The following is a 22,445-nucleotide window of genomic DNA, read 5'->3' as shown; positions in this document are numbered from 1 at the left end:
AATGTACAACCTGAAGCTAAATATTTACCAACATTAAGAATTCTCTCATTTTGGAGCATGGAGAGAAAAAAGCATGATGAAAGCCAGCAGGGTTATCTAATGATTTAGGCTATGATGTTATGTAATAAAGCGAGCGACTGCTGAGGACAAGGCGAGCTGCTCTCAGCAGTTTCCTCTCAGCTTTCACCTCCTTTCTGACTCTCATTTTCAGCCTCAACCTCTTCATCTTCAGCTGCAAACTAGCTCCATTCAGCCCTTGTTCCTCTTTTGACCTGATTTTATCCTCAGTAACATTTCTGAGCTTCTCTTTGGCTCCACACTGAAATGTAATTTCACCCTGTGGTTGAAAAATTGTTCACTTTTCATGATGGAAAGACCGATATTCATGTGCTTCAGGGAAAAAAAGCATGAATATTAGTCGGTCAAAGTAAGAGTTCAGACTCTGAGCTCAGATTTTGTTCTTTTCAGCTCTTTTTCACATTTAGGGTTCATAACGATGTCTTGGAGTAGAAAAAAAAATCATTCTGATATTATTCTATCTATCGTATCTTAGATAACATTCAAAAACTACAGCTCCCATAAGGCTTTGACAGCAAGTATCTGTGTTTAACGAGAGCAGTTATTAAGTCTCTATATGAACAGCTCATACATTTATGGTATCTTAGAGACTAAACTAGTTATCAGTACATAGAAAACCACTTAATCTTTTGCACCAAGCCATTTCTAAAACTGGTTCAGAGCCTCCACCTAATAATTGGTTAAAGGACCATTTTCAGCAGTGGGTTAATCCATACTTGGTGCTCTAGTGAGTTTACAGGTCATATATGGGGGATTTAGTCAAAGTTCAATAGAGTGAATGTGTTCAGGGTAAAGGTGCAGCTTACTGATGTGTTTTATAGATTATAGATTGAGAACATTAGGCTTTGAATAGAGAGGTGTTTCTACCAAACACTTGTTGGTAGAAAACTGTGTTCAGCTTTGAACTTTTACAGGGTTTGTTAACAATAAGACAAATAGTTTTTACAGGTACTTTAGCTCCCTTAAGCACTTGACCACTGCACAAAGATGGAGATACAAGGTTTCAGTATCTTGTCCAAAAACGTGTGGCCAGAAGGAACTGACCCTCGGGTTCCTGGACATTTGCCAGTATAAAGAATAAAGAAGTCAGATTCAACCAAACTTGATCCAGACCTCAGCTGGACCAGGGAGGTTCTGACTAGACCTTTGCCTTAGCTCAAACTCCAGTTGCAGGTTCGTATTTTTTTGTCCATGATGCCACAAATTCAGCCAGTTCGCCTCAGCCCTCCCCACCCTGTCTCCAGCCACAGCTTCAAAGGCCTCCCCTGGGACTCGGCGAGTTCCCAGCTCATATGTAAATGCCTCTAAATTAAGTAGCCACAGGACAGAGCAACACAGATGAAAAGAGCATGAGTCAAGAGCGTGCAAGGCATGTAAAATCATGGCTCATAAGCACCTGTTTATCAAAACAGAGCCCGGCGAAGGGAGACGGTATATAGACGGAGATTACGTGTCCACTGGGAAGCTCTTTTCAGAGCGCCTGGCTTTTTCTCTCATTATTTTCAAAGCAGTGGATGCACTGTTGCGTGTTCCTGACAGCACGGGGAGCTTAACATATTTTCACTGCTCAATCCAGCAGGCATTAAAAATTTAAAATGTCTCAGCTTTTAGCCAAAGACTGCCATGCTTCAAATGAGTTTTCAATTGTCACTTTACATAAACTAGAGCCAAAAGCAAAACCCTGAACAGCAGAAAATAAAAATGAAAGGTGGTTTGTGTGCAGTTTTTAATCCCTGCAACATTTGAAACAATGATAAATTAACTGAATGTGTTGATATTGTCAAACACAAAATATTTTGTTTAATAGCTTATTAGAAAGTTTCTCTACTTGATACATGAAAGACAAATTATAGCATAAATGCAGGTTGCATTAGTTTGTTTTTTACTTATTCACACAGAATTTCCTTGATCCTTTCATGTCAAGTTTTCATCCCCAATAATCTCAGCTAAGTATAAAGAATGTCCAATTACAACTTATCAGGGCTGGTAGTAGATAAGTGTTATTGTGCAGTGCTGCCGTTTTGTTATCATTCATTCTTCACACAGAAGTTCCTCCTTAAGGTTTTTTTCAAGCCATTGCACAAATTCTTGTAACTTCCACCTTCATCACTTCTTCTGCCTCTATTTGCACTGCATTTCATTTAGCAGGCAGACTCAACTTCAATTGTTTCTCCTCTTCCCTCCCTCCCTCCATGTTAACATTCAAAGTGTTAACACCCCACACTCTGGGCTGCACAGTGCATGGTTTCCTCTGGGCTCTGTCAGCTTGGCCGGCCATGGCAGTGACAGCATGCACACCGTGCAGAAAGGTCAGCCTGGATTAGACCTTCTGAGCTGCTGCAGCGCCTACAGATACACAGTGAGCTCCCAATGGCCTGCTGGGCTCCTCCGTGACAGCAGGTGGCTTCAGAACCCGCGAGGGGTTCCTCAGCCTCCACCCAACACTTGCCCCTGCTCCTCAACACACACATATCCAGAATCCTCACACCATCCTTGTTGCAACCTGAGGGAGCATCAGCACAAGTCCTCGTGAGATAGTTACATCATTTCTTTGCTGTTTTAAAGCCTTAGCCCGACTACTTCACTTGTTTTGTTGCTTTTACTGCTGACCTGTATGTATCGCTGTGTAGGTGTTGCTATTTTGGAGATATGAGAAAATCTTGCATCTCAAAATGTTAACAGGAACCTTCTAAAACAGCTCTCTTAAGCATTCTTATGCCTTTAAGGACAGTCACGTTTCAGGAGAACTTGTACTTCATGTTCTCTTTGGTATTACCATATTTTGAGTCCGTTAGAAAACACTTCACCAGCTATACTGCCGAGATCTGTGGAAGTGGTACCGTCAATAGAATGGATTCTAACAGGAGAAACAGACCAACAACCAACAAACAGAATAAACAAAAACCTTGGCCAAACATAATTTAAAGGCCACAAACGATACCCCTTATCAATATGGATTTATTTTGAGTTTCATGCTACAGTAGTGCTTAGGTTGCATATCGCAGCTTCAAGTATTGTTTAATAGGCAAAAGACAGTGACAGTTTTATGTAACTACTCACTGTAAGTCAGTGTCTCTTTTAGACACGTCTCAGGATGATTACAACCAAAGTACGATTTTAGGGTATTAACATAAAACAAATGCTTAAACCATTAATACAATACTAATGCACTTTGTTTAGAAGTAATTGATGTATTGTAAATGTTTACTACACCAATTAAAACCCATTTCCAATAATTTGATCAAGTAATAAATCAGCAAGTCATGATGTCATAATTTCACACTTGCTGCTGCAGATGCCAGCTGAATATAAAGATTTGCTGATCTGATGCGATTAATTGGTAAATCAAAGATTCAAGTGTCCATATTATACCTAATTTAGGGTTTATATTTCAAACTGGGGCTCCATTGATACCAGATATCTTATAATTCCTCGTTATGGACTAAAATGGCTCATCTGAGCCCCTGAGTCCTCTTCTCACCCATTCCACTATGTTCTGATTGGGCAGCTTGAGGAAGTTTCCCCAGTGCACCGTCCATCAGCAACAACCTAGCTGAAAATCCAGCTGCATTTTGAGGCAATGTGAACAGATAAACATTGCTCAATGGCCTGTTACTGTAGCAATGTTTGTTTTATTCATGATAAATAGGTAGGTAAATAAAGTTTATTTTTCTCCACAGCCAAAAAAGACTTATAAAACATGTCAGATAAGCTGAGAGGATGGGCGGGATAACATACTTGGTGGGTGTAGGTGTAGGACTCCAAAAGGGATGGTGATTTAAAACTAAAACCTGGTGTTTCATACCAGCCTGCATGAAAACACACATTCACCTCAAACCTCTGATTATGTAACATGGACACCAGTTTCACAAAAGCATATATGTAACATCAGAACATGAGAGGCAGAATATGTCCCCTTTAATGAATAGCAAGTTGCAGAAAAGACATTACTCTATTGCCATCACAGAAAATAATATAGCTATGATATAATGATAGCAATGTCAGAAACACTGAAACTATTCTTTTAAAGTAGCTTTGTTATTTTACCTTAGTTTGAACATGTTTTTTACCTTTGCAGATCGTATTCATAAAGTCAGTAAAATGAGCAAGGTTATCCAATGGACAGATTTTACAGTAATGACTTGGCAGTGACTTGTATGGTTCTCACACGCCATAAATATGCATGTGTTTGTGTGTGTGTGTGTGTGTGTCTGTATGTATGCGAGTTGGCAGCACTTGCGTGTCTAAAAATACTTTCTGTCTGCTTCAGCCATCAGACACAGCAACGGGGGAATTCAGTCTGCAATGAGACTATAATAACCTCCCCTATTTTCTTTCACACTGCACCTTAAGCCTCCCACACACTGTCATCAGTCACCAACCATCCATTCTTCCAGGCTTCTAATACGGGAAAGAAACATCAATTTACCAAAGAGTGGAAGAGAGACTCAGGCTTTGTCCTCTTTAGTGGCTGGAAATTTACGTGCCATTGATTTCCTCTCAGCCTGTCTCCCCCGCTCAGTGCTGACATAGACACCTAAACGAGGACACAAGCAACCACTCTAGACAGCTACTGAATGATCCACAATACAATACACTGAGTTTGATGGAGGACACAGTCGGACACAAGGATGCATAAGTATACAGTGCAGCAGGTTTAACACTTTGTGTATGACGTATGGGCTCAATATCGCCCTCTGATTTATTATAAATATTGCAGCCACTCATGTATGGTATCGGCTATATTAAAAACTAAATCTGTAAACCCTACAGGGATGTGTCATTTTTCTGGCACATAGTTTATTCTGTTATTTAAAAGTAATGTATCCCATGAGGGCCATTACACCTTAAAGTCCTTTGCGGTCTGTTCAACAATGTTCCAGGATGCTATTTAGCCCCATTTAGCATTACACCAAGGCCACGGGAAATACTACCTACTTAAATCCACACACGATACAGGAAACTGCAGGTAACAAAGCATAGCATAGTAACAACACAACTCACCAACTCCTACTGAAACAACCATATAGGTGGTTTGTCCCTAGCCTCTCATTCAACCCCACAGAAGCGTATCTTGGAGTATCATGGAAACAATCAGAAACACACAACAATTACAGAACAATCACCGTTTGTCATGTTGCGACTAGAGAACCATTTGCTTAGGCTTAGGTACAGTAAAATTATTGTGGTTTGGCATAAAATAAATACTTCTTTAATGTTACAGACACTGGTGGTTGGATATGTGATTATCGTTAAATGGTCATAAATACATTTAGCATTGCAAACATCAGCTTTAACTAGTTCTATAACTATGTCGCCAACTTCTTGTTTCACTCGTATTAATGTTTATTACTGCTGGAACTATAATGTACTGTTCAGAGAATTTGAGAAACTCATTTTTCTAATCAAATATATTTATGAAAATAACACCAACATCCCTTTTCCTTACAGAAAGGTACATCATGGTGTACCAGTATTTGAACATACAGTACTAAACTGAATAAAGATTTAGAATAAAGAATAATGCCAAATGCTAAAGAAGGAAACGGCCAACATCAACACCATTGGGACTTAGAGCTGCTAAGAAATACTTTATTAGTTTGAGTACCAGAGATTTTATGCATCGTGTTGGTCATAATGTTGCTCCAGACTAGAATAAACTGCTGAGGGAGGTGTGTAATCATTTTTTTTGGCATGAAAAATTAATAGATGTTCAAAATTCAGCTGCTGGCAGCTTAAACACTGGTATTATTATTATAACTGGCATTTAAAAACTCATGTGATTAAACCCCCTCTTGGCAGGGATACATGTACTGTACAACTACAATAACGGATGTCAGTGCACAAACAAACCCTCAGTGTGTACATGTACCCGGGATACATGAAAGTGCAAATCACAAAAAATTTAAAACACGACCACTCATAAGATTAAACACAGAAAACTGAATGTGAATACACCAGTAGACATCACTTAAATAGATTGCTCCACTTTGACTAAGGTCTAATTAAGTCAGAGGGAAATCAAGTGAAGAAAATCACCTCTAATGGACTTGAGGCCATATTGATACATCTCCTCGATATTTGATGGGTATAAATGGCCGTGAAGATGCTCAGAACAGGTCTGATCTCATTATGAAACCATCAAACAAGCAGGTTTAAGATAATAATATAATAATAATAAAAAAAAAAAAACTCTCATTCCCAGACACAGATTCATTCAGAAACACTTCTCCTCCAGACACTTAACTTGTTTATAGTTTAGATGCTCTGAAAGCATTTCAGAACCTGGTGATGGTCGTTTTCTGTATACTCCAAACCTCAAGCTGCAGATGAAACATTACTCCATGACTATGATCATAAAAACAATCAATATCAGCTATTGATATTAAACACAGCTGATTGATACCAAACAGAAAACAATAATCTCATCATCATACTTGATCCTAAACTTGTTGCTACCTGCTGCTGCATCTCATGCTGCAACAAGAGTCACACGAGCAGCATTTCAAACTAAAGCTATTTTTCTGTGACGGCTCTATGAAAAGTTAAGACAGCAAAAAAAGATTAAAAGTAGAATAAAATAAAAAGTTGAGAATGTGTAGTAGTAGTAGTAGTAGTGCACGTCAAAAGAAGACATGTTTAGAAAGTTGAATGTAGTTTCTACAACAAAGCATCGAAGACTAGTTAACGACTAATGTAACAGCATAATAATAATAATAATAATAATAATAATAATAATAATAATAATAATAATAATAATAATAATAATAATAATAAATAACTCCAGGAACACTGTCTTCAAACCACTGACAACAGAAAGGTTTAAAAAAATGAAAAATAAATCCCCAACTGTACCTCGTCCACATTCTCAAAGGCGTTGATGATGTCATATGGCAGGCAGGACAGCAGGTCGATGACGAACCAGGTCTTCAGGTAGTTCATGCGAATGAGTTTGGGGTCGGAGATCACTTCTCCGCCCGGACCCACGAAGGTGGTGTGGAAGTTGAGGACGATGTCCACCAGGAAGATGACGTCCACCACGCTGTCCAGCACCAGCCACACAATGTTGTTCTGCTTGGTCTTGAAGGAGACGTTGTAGGGAACCATGATGGCCGTGTAGAACGTGAGGATGAGGATGACCCAGTCCCAGGTGGTCTTAAAGGTGCAGTAGTGGAGGATTATGTGGGGAGGCGTCTTGGGGGCCTCCTGCTTGTACTGAGGGAGGATGTCAGAGTTGAGCTGCAACACCTGGAGATGGGACAGAGCAAGAAACCTTTACTACAACTCTTTGTCTGAGGAGTTAATTAAAAGCAACTATTAATCAATTCACGTTATCAGTGTACAATACAAAGTACACGTGACAGAAAGCAGATACAAATACCACTTAATTAGAAGATTTATGGCACAAATCAGACTCCAACTGTTTCTGACAAACTAAGCACCAATGGAAGATTTTTAAAGAAGAAAAATATGTTAAATTATAAAAATGGATCAAGTTTCTGCAAACAAACCTTCACCATAAACTGACAAAGCAAAAGTCACTGCATGTCTTTTAAATTAAACAAACAAAAAAAAGAAACGAAGAAGAATTTTTCAGTTCGACTCTCATAAGTTCACAGTTCTCCTAGACTCAAAATTAAAACTTCCATCCATTTGATCTTCTTCCATTCATCATTATTTCTGGCCTAGTTTTCACTCTGCCCTGCAAATTGAGCTTAGTTATAATGAACCTCACTTTTTATTCTTCTTCCTAGAGTTTCGTGTTATAGATTTAGTCTCCTTTATATTGACACTTGTAAAAACACCTCAGTTTTCATGTTATTGTGTCAGAGAGTTTGTGGATTTCCAGTATTTAACAATAAGTTGCACGTCTACAATCTAAAAGAGGGAAAGACAGCACAGATTAGAGACAGAGGGAAGGAGAATTAGAGTGAGATAGACTTAAGAGGTTAACAAAAAGTGAGCAAACAAAAAAAACACACTTTGTTTTGGTCTGGTAATAATTATCCCCTACTGCTTGGTGTGTGCGTATAGAGAAGAGAAATGGTGCAAAGAACAGAATGCATTTCCTCTCCAGTTTTCATCTGTATTCATCTTTGCAGTTCTCCATCATAAACTCACAATATAAATACATTTGGCTTGAAATGAGAGACAAGAAAATGAGGGAAAGACAGAAGACAAAAAAAAACAATAAAAACAGACATCATTTGCAGAGTGGTGATGATCGTCCCGCTGAGCTCGGCCTCGTCTACAGGACACAGACAGAGCAGTTTGACTTCCTCTGCAGGCCTCGCCGAGATCACACATCAGCCATGGATCTCATTTTACACTAAACTGCATATTATTCTGTTTGTGTCCAGCTGTTACGGAGATGAACTACTGAAAATGCATAATTATACTACAGCTGCTGTACTCAGTTACTGTTAGCAGTTATGGTATTACTGCTAACAATACTAAAAATGATGATACCAAAGCCATTGATGTTACTGCAATCAATATAACTGTAACTGCAAGATATACTACAGTAATACTAGTTACTACTAATTAGTGGTGTTAATACTGCTACCTGTTGCACCAATGCCGTTTCTGCCAGTTCAGCTACTGCTACTTCTCTTCCAAAGTCATACTTCTACTATTATTCAACCATTTATTACTTTTACCATTAGGATTTACTCTGTTAATAAGTAGCAGACTTGGTACTACTACTACTACTACTACTACTACTACTACTACTACTACTACTACTACTACACCATTAACATACGGTAACGTTTACAACCACTTTTGTTACCACAACCCTCACTGATTTTCATAATACTAATAATTATAACAAACTTACATTTAATACTAGTACTGCTATTAATACTTTGTCATGACAAATGATCATAATAGTAACAGCATAATGATGAGAAGACCTGCTGCTCTCTGGAATAGTGTTCAGAATTAGCTTTGCTTAGCTTCTGTTAGCCTCACACGCTTGTCCCCACTCAGTGCACATCAGTCTGATCGTAAGTAAAGAGCTGGAGGAGCTGAGAATCAACAGTGAGCTTCATAACAGCGGCGCTCCAACTCATCTAATCCTCATCATCAGAGCTGCCAGTCAAACAGTTCCTGGTCAAGAGCAGCAGCGCCGCTCCAATCTCAGACTGCCAATTAGGAGCCCAGCAGCATTGTGGGGGGGAAAAAGAAAAAACAACTCTGCTCATGTGACACTCGACGGCATCCTCGACAGCTGTGCCTTTCAGGCTGCAAAGCAGATGGATCACCTGCGATATCTATGGAGTGTGTTCAGGACATTATGCAAGCCTCCATCCAACAGCAGACTGGGAAACCAGCAAAGAGCGTGTATTAGCTTGTTACACTGACTCATTTTACATCTCAGCACCTTCTTTCCTACTTCCTTCCCAACATTACTTGCCTTTACAACCTTTCATCTGTTCCTTCCTGACTCTCTCATGTTTTCTCACACTTACTGACTTCACTCACTATACTTTTCCCCAAAAGGAAATTACTAACAATCCAGTGTAAGTGTTTTTCTTGTGCCCCGTTCCCTCTTCTGCTCAGCCCTTCCTTCAGGTAACCCACCTGTTAAACTAAGAATGAATTACACTGAACAACCACAGTCCAGTCTATCCAACAGGACGGGGCAGATTTCTCTCTGCCTCACTCTGATAAAATGAAGAGGTACATACTTTGAGTAGTCCAACATTTCCCATTATACAACTAGACAGTGTGTTTTATTAGACTGACCTGACCACTTCTCTAGTTTTTAACCCCTTGAACTAAATCTACAATGTTTTTGACTACTTTTGATTTGACCTATATTTCACCTTAAAACTTTACCAGACCAGTCTTTGCTCCAACTCTTTTCTGCACAACCACCTCACCTGTGACTTTACACTTTACAAAATGTATTAACAAATTAAACCTATAAAAGGCAAGAAACCTAAAATCTTAGCAGGAAAGTCTTGTATTTTTCATTGTGTGCTTTTTTTTCGTGCAGCAAAAAATTCAGATATTCAGGAAAAGGCATCACCAGTTGCGTAATTTTTTCAGTTTAATGCTTGTGTGAACCATTTATCATAACTCTCATAACCTCACCCTACAACACCATTCAAATCCGCTATAGAGTTTGAAAACTACATCTTTACCAGACTGAACATCTTAATGCAGACTTTTAACATTAACATGACATTTAAGTCTGAAGTTCCAGGGTTTCATAATTTCTTTCTCCTTATAACACTGTTCTGTTTAACCACACCCTGTTCTTCCCTCCTTACATAAACTACTCCCCTCACTTTCTCATTTCACTGCTCTTTCCAACCTTTGCCTTTTCTCACATCTTCCCTCCCTCTTCCACCTGCTCTCCTTTTGTTCCTCTCTGCCCTCATCACCTTTATACCACCCAGGAAGTAACATCTCCTCGCCTCAGGTGTTAACCACAAATGAAACTCAACAAATTCTGATCAAAGTTGATGCACCTCACTCAAACCTTCATGAATAAAACAGGTGGAGGAGCTCCAGCAAAAAGACTTGAGCCATGTTCTCCCCAACCCAAAAAAAATATTTTCTAAATTTTGAGCAGCAGTCACAAACATTTAGATTGCACACAGGACCCTGCTTCTGTTTCTCCACCCAACATGAAATATTAATGACACTCGCACTCGATGGCAGAAGAGAAAGTACTGCTAGCTGTGTCAAACAACTGCAGTTTGAAGGAAGTTGGCACGTGAGTATGTGTAAGAAGGGTGGAGTAGGATGGATGTTTCGAGGGCAGGTGTCTGTGTGAGGCTGCTTTAACACAGCAGTGACAAAAGAGTATAAATAGGGAAGTTAATGTTTTACATGTGTAGTATTAATGTAAAGAACACAGGGCCCTGCAGGAGCTTTTCTTTATTGGAGCTTTCTTGAACATTGTTAATTTAAGAAGTTCGATCCTTAAAATGTGTTTTTTCTGGATTGATTCTGCAAACTCTCACTGACATTTAAACATTTCCTATTATTTATTATTTTATTCTGTTACGAAACACCATTTTCTAAGACCTTCATAAATGCCAACAGTTTGAGTGTCAGACTGGAGTATGACAGTGGACAGGGAGACACAGCTGAGATGGTATGTTACAGCTAAAAAGGTTGAAGAAGCTGCCATAAACTACTTACTTTATGATGACATAAAATAGGTTTGGCTGCTGTGCTGGTACATTTTCATAGAGTAGCTATTTTTGGATGGGTAAAATATTATTAATTTGTTAAAAATCACTAAGGGTAAATCATAATAAAGTGGTGTAGGAGTCTGGAGCTTTAATGAAAGATGTCTGTTCTGTCAGTTGATGCTGGCAAACTAGTGATTTAAGAAATAAATGATGCTAGCAGAGTAGCTGTATCTTTGGTCATGATAAAAAATTAAAGATGTGGTTAAAAGACATGGACAAAGACAGTAAGTGGACCAATCTTTCTGCAGCTACAGTAGCAATGCATTAAATAAGATTTAACTTTAATGCATAGCTACTGTAGCTGCAGAAGACAAATTTGGTTGCTATGGACGTTAAGGTTACTGTACCTGCAGTTTAACACATGCAAACTTTTGTTTAGTGTGTTTTTGCTCACCTCTGCCAGTCTGGACTGTTTATGGCTGACTTCATGTTTACCTATTGGCGCCAGCTGCTGCAGTGTGTTGCGGTTGTTGGTCAGGGCCCGTGTAAGTCGAGCAAACTTGGTCCATCCTGCAGGAAAAAAGCAGTAATCAGTTGAGTCACATTCATCACACCTTAACATAACATGCAGCATCTGACATGTTATGATCTACACATCAGACCCCAGTCACCTCTCAGCCACCATTGTTGACATAGTCCATGACTCCAGTAGGGACATACTGGAGTTTCAAAATATTCCCACAGCTTGCCCTTGCCACTAGAGGGCTGAGAAGAACAGTGTTTTTTCCAGTTGGTTTACATTTACAGCACATGACATGATGTGAATGCAGCATGAGCCCTGCCTTGATAGCACACACCCAGCCTGCAGAAAGTGTCCTTGAACCCAACTGACTGGCTCCTGGGTTTCTGCTCTGCAGATGAATGATGTGCTCTGACCTCCACATGGATGCAGGACTAAAGGATAATCCGTCTTTCAGGGAATCAATATCACATGAATCACTGATAATTTAGCATAAAGATTTTCTGAGAAATATGAGAGAAGAAAGCAGTGTGTGGGTACATTTTTAAATTCTGCTGCTTATATTTTCCCCAGGCATGTTTCAGTGCGGTTAATGTATTTACCTTCTGTATGCTAAGAGATAATTATACATTCCATTAGTACCTTTCTGTGGAGTCACTGTGGGTTCTTCTAAGGCATACATTGAAGGGGTCATGATTTTTGTGTTCTGATGTTACATGAATGTTGCATGCTTTTAGTCGAAACACTCAGGTCTCAGCCTGGTAAATCTGCGAGTGGAAGTCCACAACTGACCATCCACTCGCAGCTTGTGCTAGTTCGAGTGTTTTGGCAGAGGTCAATAAGTGAAATAAACAGAACATTCTGACTTTGAATGAGACATAACTTTGTTATGTCAACCCCCAACATTAAACCATAGAACATGTGGTTGGAGGCCAGCAACAGACAGTTTTTAAAAAAAAATCTGTTCACTTTATAGATTACTATAGCTGCCCCAGTATTCATCAGGATTTTTAGCTAGGTTGTTCCTGAAGGACGGTGTCAATCAGGTTGGCCAATCAGAACAGTTTGATGAGGGGATTTCGCATAAATCTTTATAGATCTATAGATCTTTAATCTTCAAAATGATGCTAATGCTACATTATGTACAAACTGAACACTCTGCTGTTTTTTATATTTGTTGGGACAACTGGGCACAAACTCTAGACCGTGACCAGAGATTTCAAGTATCAAACATTTGTCTCCCACTGTATGAGGGGTTGACCACCATTTACATAATGTAGTCACTTTTTTCCTCACTTTAACTTTACACTTTTACTTTGAAATGACCTTTTACTTTTCATTGCCAATACTCTTGTTGTAGTGGCTGATAAAAATGCATGGCAAGCATTATGAATAATTATCACAGTTTCAGCCAGCAAACTATTTCCTCATCTTTTTCATTCCAGTTTTTGTCCAAACTGCATCATCATCATCATCATCATCATCATCATCATCATCATCATCATCATCCACTGCTAAACACGAAGCTAGAATACTACTGCATTTCTAATGGACGTCTAAATAACATGGAAGTCTTTTTCTTGCCATGGGGCCAAGCACAGCACTGCAGAATGAAAAGGGTGTTCCTACTGTATGTGCAGCTCTAAAAATAAAATCAAATGTCTGAAAGGGCAAACAGCAGCACGACAGAGTCACGCCACATACAGTAGTCAAACATCAGGATCGACCCAGCGCTTTGAAGGGGCCATTACGATACAAAAAGTAGACTTTGAAATAGCTTTTAACCCTTAGGCCTCCAGCAGCATGAACCCCCCACCCCCTTTTATACTCTGTTCAAATTAGGCAAATTCAGCCATTGACCTCACGATGCAGCAGAGAAGTGAATGGAAATCAAACTCAGCATGGTACTGAGATCTACCAAGATCCACAGAGATACCAACACTTTACACATTGAGCGTTTTTGTCTACAGTTGCAGCTGCTTTTACATAATATGATAAAATACATACTTTAGCTAAATCACGCAAATAGTTTGTGTGTCGTTCAGTGGAGCTAATGTTAGTCCTGCTGCTGGAAAACCTTGCAAAGCTGGGACCGATGTCCTGTGGATGCACAAATTCTGTCGCAGCAACTTCAGTCTGCTAAATCTTTACATCCACCACTCGAAGCAGAGGGGATGTCACTTACAGTTCATCACATCCTGTGATGATTATGTAGGACGTATATTTAACTACTACTGAATACCGAGTGCTGCTGCTCCTGGAAGTTAGCACCAGAGCTACAGAGCTACCTTCAGAGTTTGACATTCAGTTTTCTGCCTGCATTGACTACACAGCTGCTCGGTTTCTGTTGACAAATAGTAGTTTGGTATCAGAGTGAGTCAGATAGCATTAGATAAACTGTGCCGCCACCAGAAATCTTTGTGCCAAGTCACAGTGGCCCTTATTTCTTCCTTGGATGTAAAGAACGTGTTTCTGTTGTGTTGTTTCTGTGGCCTTTATAGGTGAACAGCAAAAACATGTAATTCCATCTCATTAAACCGAAAGAGGCGCTGCCTATATTCATCTGTTGGTTTAAACGGTACTAGAGCAAGAAATCGTTTATTTTTATTATTTTTTTTTTACACAGCACTTTGTCATCCATTGCAGTTAAGATATTTTTAATTAAATTATAAACGGCAATTATTGGATGATCCATTAATCTCATTATCCCTAATAGCAACTGTCAACATGGAAAGAAAGCCACCATGTTCTTTCTCAGACACAAAACCACCTAAATCATTAAATAAGACGGAGGAATTTGTCATGTGGCATCTTACAGGATCCACTGTACAAAATGACACACAGCTGCAAAAGGACCTCCATCACACAAAGCTATGGTTCCCCTAAAGAAGGCAACACTGCATGATTTACCAGACTCAAGCACAATGGAAGTGAAAATTAAAAAAAAGTGAAAGGCTAAAAATAGCAGGGGAGCAGAACTGGCACACACACAACCAAAGTGAATCCTGAAATGAGATTTTGATCAGCAGTTCCACACAGACGGCAACTCACACCTAACTGTGAGACAAACACGTGTAGGGCTCCTGATTAGCACACTTCCACTGCAGAAAGTATCCATACTTAACATCTTTAGTAGTGTGTACACCGTTTATCCAAATGGAAGGGTACTTACACATAAGGCCTGGATGTTAAAGGAAAGGTGATATCTGAGAAACACTTTGGTTGTTGGTGTACAAAGTGATCGTTTACATGTTTACCACTAAGACGTAATATTCAGCTGCCATGTGAGTCATTAATGATATTTACCAGCTACTTTATCTCTGTGTGAGCAAGGCCTTACTGTAACTACAGCACCACTGATTACATGAGCGTGTTCCTTGTGCAAATACCAATAAGGCCACAGAATGTTAATTTTCCTATACACATACAGACATCCATTTGAAATTTTCATTTTCAGTTTATTTTAAGAAAACATATTAGTAAAACATATTGCCCAGAACACAATAACCAGGTTCAAATCCTCCAGTGTGTAAACTCACTATTAATATTAATGGTTTATGAACCGTGTCTATAGCTGAACCAAGTGAAATAACAAAACAAAAACACATTGAGCTTAATGCCTAAGGCATATGTGTTTCTGCCTCAATAGTCGTAACTCATTCTGGTTAACCGTCTACCTGACATGATGTCTCGCCCTCAGGCTGAGGTAACAAACATCTGTGAGGTGCTGACCAAGCAAACTGAAATCAGGCACTCTGCAATAAAACCCACTGTTTTTGCTGTTTTGTTTTGATTTTGGTTCTGCTCTACCACATGTTAGCTCCCTTTTCGTACTGCTGCCCTGGAAAGTGGCCCTACCTATTAATAGATGCCTTAAGGTCAGGTCTTTACCCTCCCCACTCCCCCTGGTTGCAAAGCATCCAGCACACTGTGCAAACAGAGAAGCTGGTGGAGACAACATTTTGGAACAGAAAAGAGAAAGATAGCTGCTGAAATCAAGAAGAAAAATATTGAGACTCAGCCAGCACAAGTTTGTGAGTAATGTGTGAGTGACCCATGCCCACTTGATAAAACACTTCAGGAGAACCATAGTGGCTGATGACTCGTGAATAGTGTAAGCTAATAAATGTGTAAGCAATACTAAACAATGAAGTGCATGTTAAGACAAGAGAAGTTAGGAAGATGAGTAAAAACGGAAAAGATGTTTAAATTTGAACATACAGGGTGACACAGTTATTTTTAAGCCGAGTATCTTTAGCAGACCAGGATGTCTCCCCCACTCAGCTGATGCTGACGTGTTGTGGCGTACAGAGCTGCTGGAGCAGCCAGAGACAACGCTGGGAGCGGGTTGTGGTCTGCAGCATGAGCTAACTCAGCTGCCAACGCCTGCAGCAGTGAATCTCCCTTCCCCACTAACGGACTCTCCCACCCCTCTAAACACCAAGCGGGTCAAGCTGCAGCCCTCGGTGCACTGCTCTGTGACACAGCTGAGTGATGCTGCGTCCTCTATACTCTAATATACCGTAGTGTACTGGCTGCAGCAAGTCAGTCAAAGCCCCGAGCACACTGAAGCTTTGTTGCCAAGGTGATTTTGTTTTAAAGCGCTCTAACCATTAGTGCCTATCTGAATGTCTACAATGAAAATCCATTTGCTTAATAGTGCAGTTAAAGTTTCATTTTAAAGATGTCTCAGAAACCACAGGGAACTGAAATAGCTCAGTCAATCCAAATCTTTACACACCAAAATGACTAGTTTCAAGTAGACAGCTTATGAATGTGCAGGAGGTTTTAACTTCTGTTTGTTTTGTCCCATGAGAACTAATCGCGTTTTACAATTTTGAAATTCTGTAATGTCCATCTAAAACATCGACCACACAGCAACTTGCTATAAAGAGGCCACACAACCACCAGCACTCAACTTTCGAAGGTCTTACATCCTATTCACAATGAAGTCATCGTGCACCATCACCAGGCTCCTTTTCCCTGTTTCTATTACAGAATTTAAGAATAAATAGAACATATCTGATAAATGAAAAGCTTTTCCAGCACTTCCATCAAAAGTACAATTTGCCTCTAAATCATTCATACAAAAGACACAGATGGCATAAAAGCTAGCATGCAAAGTAGAATCAACCTCTCACTAAAAACATCTTCTTCAAACATAGTCACAAGGCCCTTATGAACACTGAAACAGATTTTACCAGCTATAATTAATATTATATAACCTGTTAATACAAGCCTTTAATAGATTGTTTCTAAAGACCTAAAAAGTGTAGGTAATGGGGCACAAAGCCCACACTCCTCCCTCTGTGCAAACTGTATCACAACACTTCAACCATCAAAATTAGTCACATTAAGTGGACTTCTTCCAAAGCAGCATCCTTCTTACCACAAACACCCCTTTTTATTACTGTCATTCTATTGTAACTAAACTCTTTAGATGATATTCACTTGCTTTCATTACTGTAGACTGCTAAAAGCCTCATTAGTTTTAGATACACAGTTTGCACATAAGGGCTGTAGATTTTGTCCCTGATCACTTCCATTTTGAGAAGAAGGGATCTATTCAGGACCAGTATGAACAGAAAATTAATGATTGCAAAATTGTGAACCTCTTTTGTTTCTGCAAACACCCACTTAGTGTGAGGTGTCATTTTTTTAAAGTCATGAATATCTAATTACAGAACTTGATTTGAAGTTTGTCATGTCAGGAGCAGCCTCAGCTAGCTCACAAATACCCTCAACAGACTGATGTAACAATGTGAACTCTAATTGCAACCCATGTTAATCATGTGTCCCTGAGCACATAGTGAAAGAACAAACAGAGCACACAACAACTCTGGGCAGGTCTCTGCAGCAGGAGGGGAATGTACATTCCTGTTTGTGTGCACATGTGTTTGCATGTGTGTTGTGTACAGTACATTACAAATGAGCATAGGCCACCCCTGTCATAGGGTAAATACACCTATTCAGTTGTACCAATGGCAAGACGCTGACATAGGATGATGATATAGGAACAAGGAAGGACTGTGGAGTAAAGTAAAGGCAAGTACAAGTTAAAGAATAGAAGGAAGAAAGATGATGGTTGAGAGACAAAGATGGCAAAAGAAGATGAGAGGGAAAGTAAAGAGCAAAGTAAATGAGGACGATACTAGAGAAGATGAAAAAGATGAACAAATACACTCACTATGAGAACAAGATTAGTCTGTAGAAAAAAACAGAAGGGAGAAGAGATCATCAAAACAAAAAGAGAATGAGAAATCAAAAGGTGGTGAATGCAACTGACAAGAACACCTAGAAGGTGAATGTGCAAATGAAAAAATGAATCCAAAGAGTGAAAACACCAGAGAGCAACATGACAAGAAGGGAAGAAAAACAAGTCAGAGAGCGAGAGAAACTCGCTCCATGTCCCATCAGAACCCAACAGGCATTACATTACATACCGGGGCATCCAGCCATGTAACAATTTGGTTCCCACTCACAAATTCTGTCACACGTCATCCCCTGTATCACTTCCTCCTTCTTATGCTATCTAATAAAACAGGAACAGCATCATTTGTGGTGGCATGACACACTAAGCTGCACATCGTGTACTCAGAACATCAGGTTTTCAAACCTATCAAAGACATTGGAATGTAAATCATTCCCCACTCCTTTTTTTAATTCTACAGTGAATTATGTGATAATAAAAACAGCTATGTCCCTAAAATAGTCTTCAAAATAACAGAGACACACTTGTTTGTGCAGAGATGCTTTTGGGAAGCTTCTCTGAGTAAGAGCACCTGCCTGCTGCAGTGACAACACTCACCTTTAGTCGTTTCGTCTTCAATTGGCTGCTTGAAGAGGGTGATGTCCTTAAAAGTGCAGAGGAACAAAACCACCTTGTCGTTCTCATTCCTGATGGGAGCCACTTGCATGTAAAACCACACTGGACTCCCTGAAAAAGACATAGCAAAATTTGAGCAGTGGTCTTCCAAACAGGTGTGTACATGTATTTTTTTAGTTGGGGTAGGGAAGTGAAAAGAGCCGGTCACGATTTCATAAAGCCTAAATAGACATCTGTAAATGTCCTGCTTTGTCCAACCACTAATCAAAAGTCCAATATTCTATTTAAAATCATAAAAGACGCTGCACATGAATCAGGCAAAACTTGCCGGTAAAAATAAAGAAACTGATTCATTATCATGCGTCAAATAATTACTAATCACTTCAGCATTTCTCCAAACGCTGATCCAATATTTTTTCAAGTTCATGCACTTTGCACTTTTACATAAAGAAAAAGCCATGTTGACAGTTCTGACCTTTAAGGAGCAGAGAGAGTCCAAAATAAAAGAAGCCATTAACCACACACAAACTATTGCACCATTCACTTTTGGACTAACTTTGTGAAGTGGCTTTTAGACAAACTACTTCAGGAAAGTAGAAAGTTTGCAGACAGTCATGAATCAACGACAAATATGCTTGAATAAACTTATGTAGTTGGCAACCAAGCTAGCTAGTTGGAGAGCTAGTTCACTCAAACTACAACTTCATGTTAATTTAAATATAATATTATTATTATGAGTAATGTCTGAGGTTCTTCAGATTCAAACAGGTTATTTGTGCAACTGAACCTGCTTTAGGTTCTTGAGGTTTGGCTTCTGGCGTAGGACTGGTGCAAAATCTCTTTTGCAAATTAATTGAATGTTGAGATGATTAAAAGATCCACAATATCTAGTATTAAGCCAAACGAGTTCTCACCAAACTGTTTGTGTAGCTCACAGCATGTGCGAAAGTCTTGGCTGACCTGTATCCACCATGCTCCAACAACACAGGTAAACTGTTTAAATAACAGCATCACTCACTGTATGTTACATATAATCAGTTATCAGCCTTGATAATTAGGCAATTAACAGTAGAGAAACATCCAAGTTTCATTCAGCCAGTTATCTTTTGTAATCAGGGTGTGAAGTTGTAGTTGTGTCATTTAAAGTGTGTTGCTATTAGGCATCCAGGACAGTGATGGACAAAACTCACAGGTTGAAAGTCCATCCACACCCTTTCTGTGTAAAGCACTGAGCACACGGAGCCACAGGTAGAACAGAGCAGGTGGGAAGTTTTTTTTTCCTCCCTAATTGAGAAGTGCCAGAGCACAGAGCTGTTACTTGCAGCTATTCACCATGTTTACCTTAATTAAAACCACAGACGGCTAAAAATAACTATCATATATAAGAACTATCAGACAGGTCCATCAGGAGTTGATACTCTGCTTTACACAGACACGTCAGTTTACTAGGGCTCATTAATACCATGTTATTACCCACATCCTTAAATGTATCTGCAGTCAGCTGTACGCACGAGGACAGGTATGTGGAATACTGCATGTAAATTTTGTTCTATTCATAACTAATGAGAACAATGTAATACCCCCCCTCTGCTCTCACCCCATGGCTGGTCCCCCAAAGTCTGCCTTTTTAGAAATATGCCTCAACCTCAACACGATTGTCTATGAAACCTCATTATTGAAAAAGTTATTAATTCTATCACAACTCTGCCCTTCCAAATAAAGCAGTGAGATACTGTATACCATTTATGTAGATAGACATAAAAAATTTGCAATAGTTTAAAATCACCGTCAAGAAAAAAAATAAAATAAATAAGATTTAAAAAAAAATCACAGTTTTGAATACATTTCGTTGAATCTAAAAATCGTTTCTCTTACTCCTGTGTAGCTCTGCATTCATCCTGTAGCAGTGAAATGATCAATACATGCCAGTGTGCCAGCTTCATTGGCAGCCCAAGCCATAATAGAACCAGCACCACTGTTTGACAGATGAGGTGCTGCTTTGGGTCAAGAGCTGCTCCTTTATTTCCTCCACACTTTCCTATTTCCATCATTTTGATAGATGTTGATTTTTGTTTCAGTGCACAGAACTTTTTCCACATTTCTTTTTGTGAACTTCAACTTGGCCTGTCTGAGCTTTACCAGGGGTCTGTATCTCATGGTGAAACCTCTGAGGTTACGGTCATGATCGCTGACAAGAAAACACAGTACGTTACGCCTACATCCTACATCCCAGAGAGCAGTGTGGATTTGCTGTTCCGTTAAAAAGGAGTTTTTCCTTCACCATGCAAAATACTTGTGCTCCTCAGCCTACCAGGTTATTTGGCTTTTTCTAGTTTTCATGTGCAGACGTTTTTTTAGAATGCTGACTTTAGCAAAGCAACTACTGTATCTTTGACACCACTGACAACTTTTCTTTTATTATTTGGTTCACTCTCATGATCTTCTTACTTTCTTCTTCTTACTCTTTTTGACAGACACTTACACAGTAACCAGGTCACTCTAAAAACAATCAGGTACAATGCAGCCAATTTAACTATAATCTGAATAAACATTCAACAGATGAGTAATCAGATTTTTACCTCTTTATTGACAGAAAATGATGCTTCCTAACTATACTTTAAAATTTGTGTGTGTAGTGGAGGCTGTGAGAGAATGACATTGCAGATCACCTTTTCACAGCTCATGACTCGACTTACACGACTACAACCTGGTTACGTAACCATTCAGCAGCCAAGTGTCTAATTACTTTTGAACTAATACCAATGCAATTTGTATTTTGGACTGTATGTGTTAAAAGGTCTATGTCTCCCACACAGTTCTTTCAATATTGATGTTAAACTACTCTAATTAAAGCTGAAACTTGGCGCCTGATGTTTTCTACTGACACAGTGACGAGACCTTCTGTAGTCCAGATGGTTTTATCCTTCGAATACTCAGAACAAGAAAATAGATCATTCTAATGTACTAAATCATTTCTTATAAAGAACTAGTTGATCCTGCCATCGTCCATGTTCATGTTAATCATTTCTTATCTAATGTTTAAATTACCTGTATTCTAATCATCACATTAAGCTCATCACATTTAAAGAACTCACTGTTCTTTCTATGCAGAACATCCTCAAACCAGCTGAGGTTCTTGTGACTTTATTCCACTGGCTTCCCTCCATCATCCATCTCAGTTATATGCAGCATCTATAAGACCTCCCACTCACCTGATTCGTCAGCAAATTTGTGCCATTTTAAAATTGATCTTCCTTTCTTGCCTGTTTCGTGCACCTCCAGCTATTATTTTGCTTTCGTAAGTGGTCACTCTTGGGTACATTTAGGTCTACTTTTGATGCACACTTTGTGTATTGTGCTTCTCCCCAACTAATCCAGTATTTACCACTTGCTGGAACATCCACTACTTTCCTATATACTACACGAAACTGGATTAAACAGTGCAATATGGCTTCATCAATTCATCTCATTCATTTTATTTATCTAAAAAAAGCAGTGGTTTAATCTGCATAAAATAAATATAAGACATTATATAGTAAAAGAAATTGCTTGCTTAAAAATAATGAAGCTGCAAAGGGAGAGGGAAGAGCAAATGCTGTGTAGATGAAATCTAGACATTTGTCTCACTTCAGTGATTTAAGATCATTATGTCATGAGAATTTTGACAAAGGAAAAAAAAAATCTGTCAATAACTTCTTTGAAGTGACAAAAACATATAATCACCGTCTACTATCCTACCCAGCCTGCATCTCTCAGCTCCCTACTGCAATTTAAAAAAACAAATGTATATTCAAATGTTTTAAAAAACTCAGTTATTCCTAAAACAGTGGTCAATTCTGCTTTCATCATTTAAGTAGGAACAAGTAGC

The 22,445-nt window shown here is 39.1% G+C and overlaps 1 protein-coding gene across 1 annotated transcript in view; it reads right to left on the bottom strand.

The window, feature by feature from the left end:
• The window catches only part of kcnh5b (potassium voltage-gated channel, subfamily H (eag-related), member 5b), a 105,300-nt gene that overhangs the window by 64,130 nt on the left and 18,725 nt on the right, over positions 1 to 22,445 (bottom strand). Inside the window, exons 4-6 of the mRNA XM_026338880.1 lie at positions 18,560 to 18,688; positions 11,686 to 11,801; positions 6,934 to 7,326 (exon numbers count right to left, since the gene is read on the bottom strand). Of these exons, the coding sequence (XP_026194665.1) occupies positions 6,934 to 7,326; positions 11,686 to 11,801; positions 18,560 to 18,688 (638 nt within the window). The remainder of the gene's footprint in view (positions 1 to 6,933; positions 7,327 to 11,685; positions 11,802 to 18,559; positions 18,689 to 22,445) is intronic.

Source organism: Anabas testudineus, chromosome 22 (assembly GCF_900324465.2).
Source record: "Anabas testudineus chromosome 22, fAnaTes1.2, whole genome shotgun sequence".
Lineage (NCBI taxonomy): Eukaryota > Metazoa > Chordata > Actinopteri > Anabantiformes > Anabantidae > Anabas > Anabas testudineus.
The sequence above is the reverse complement of the archived record's forward strand: the minus strand, read 5'-3'. Positions and strand labels throughout refer to the sequence as shown.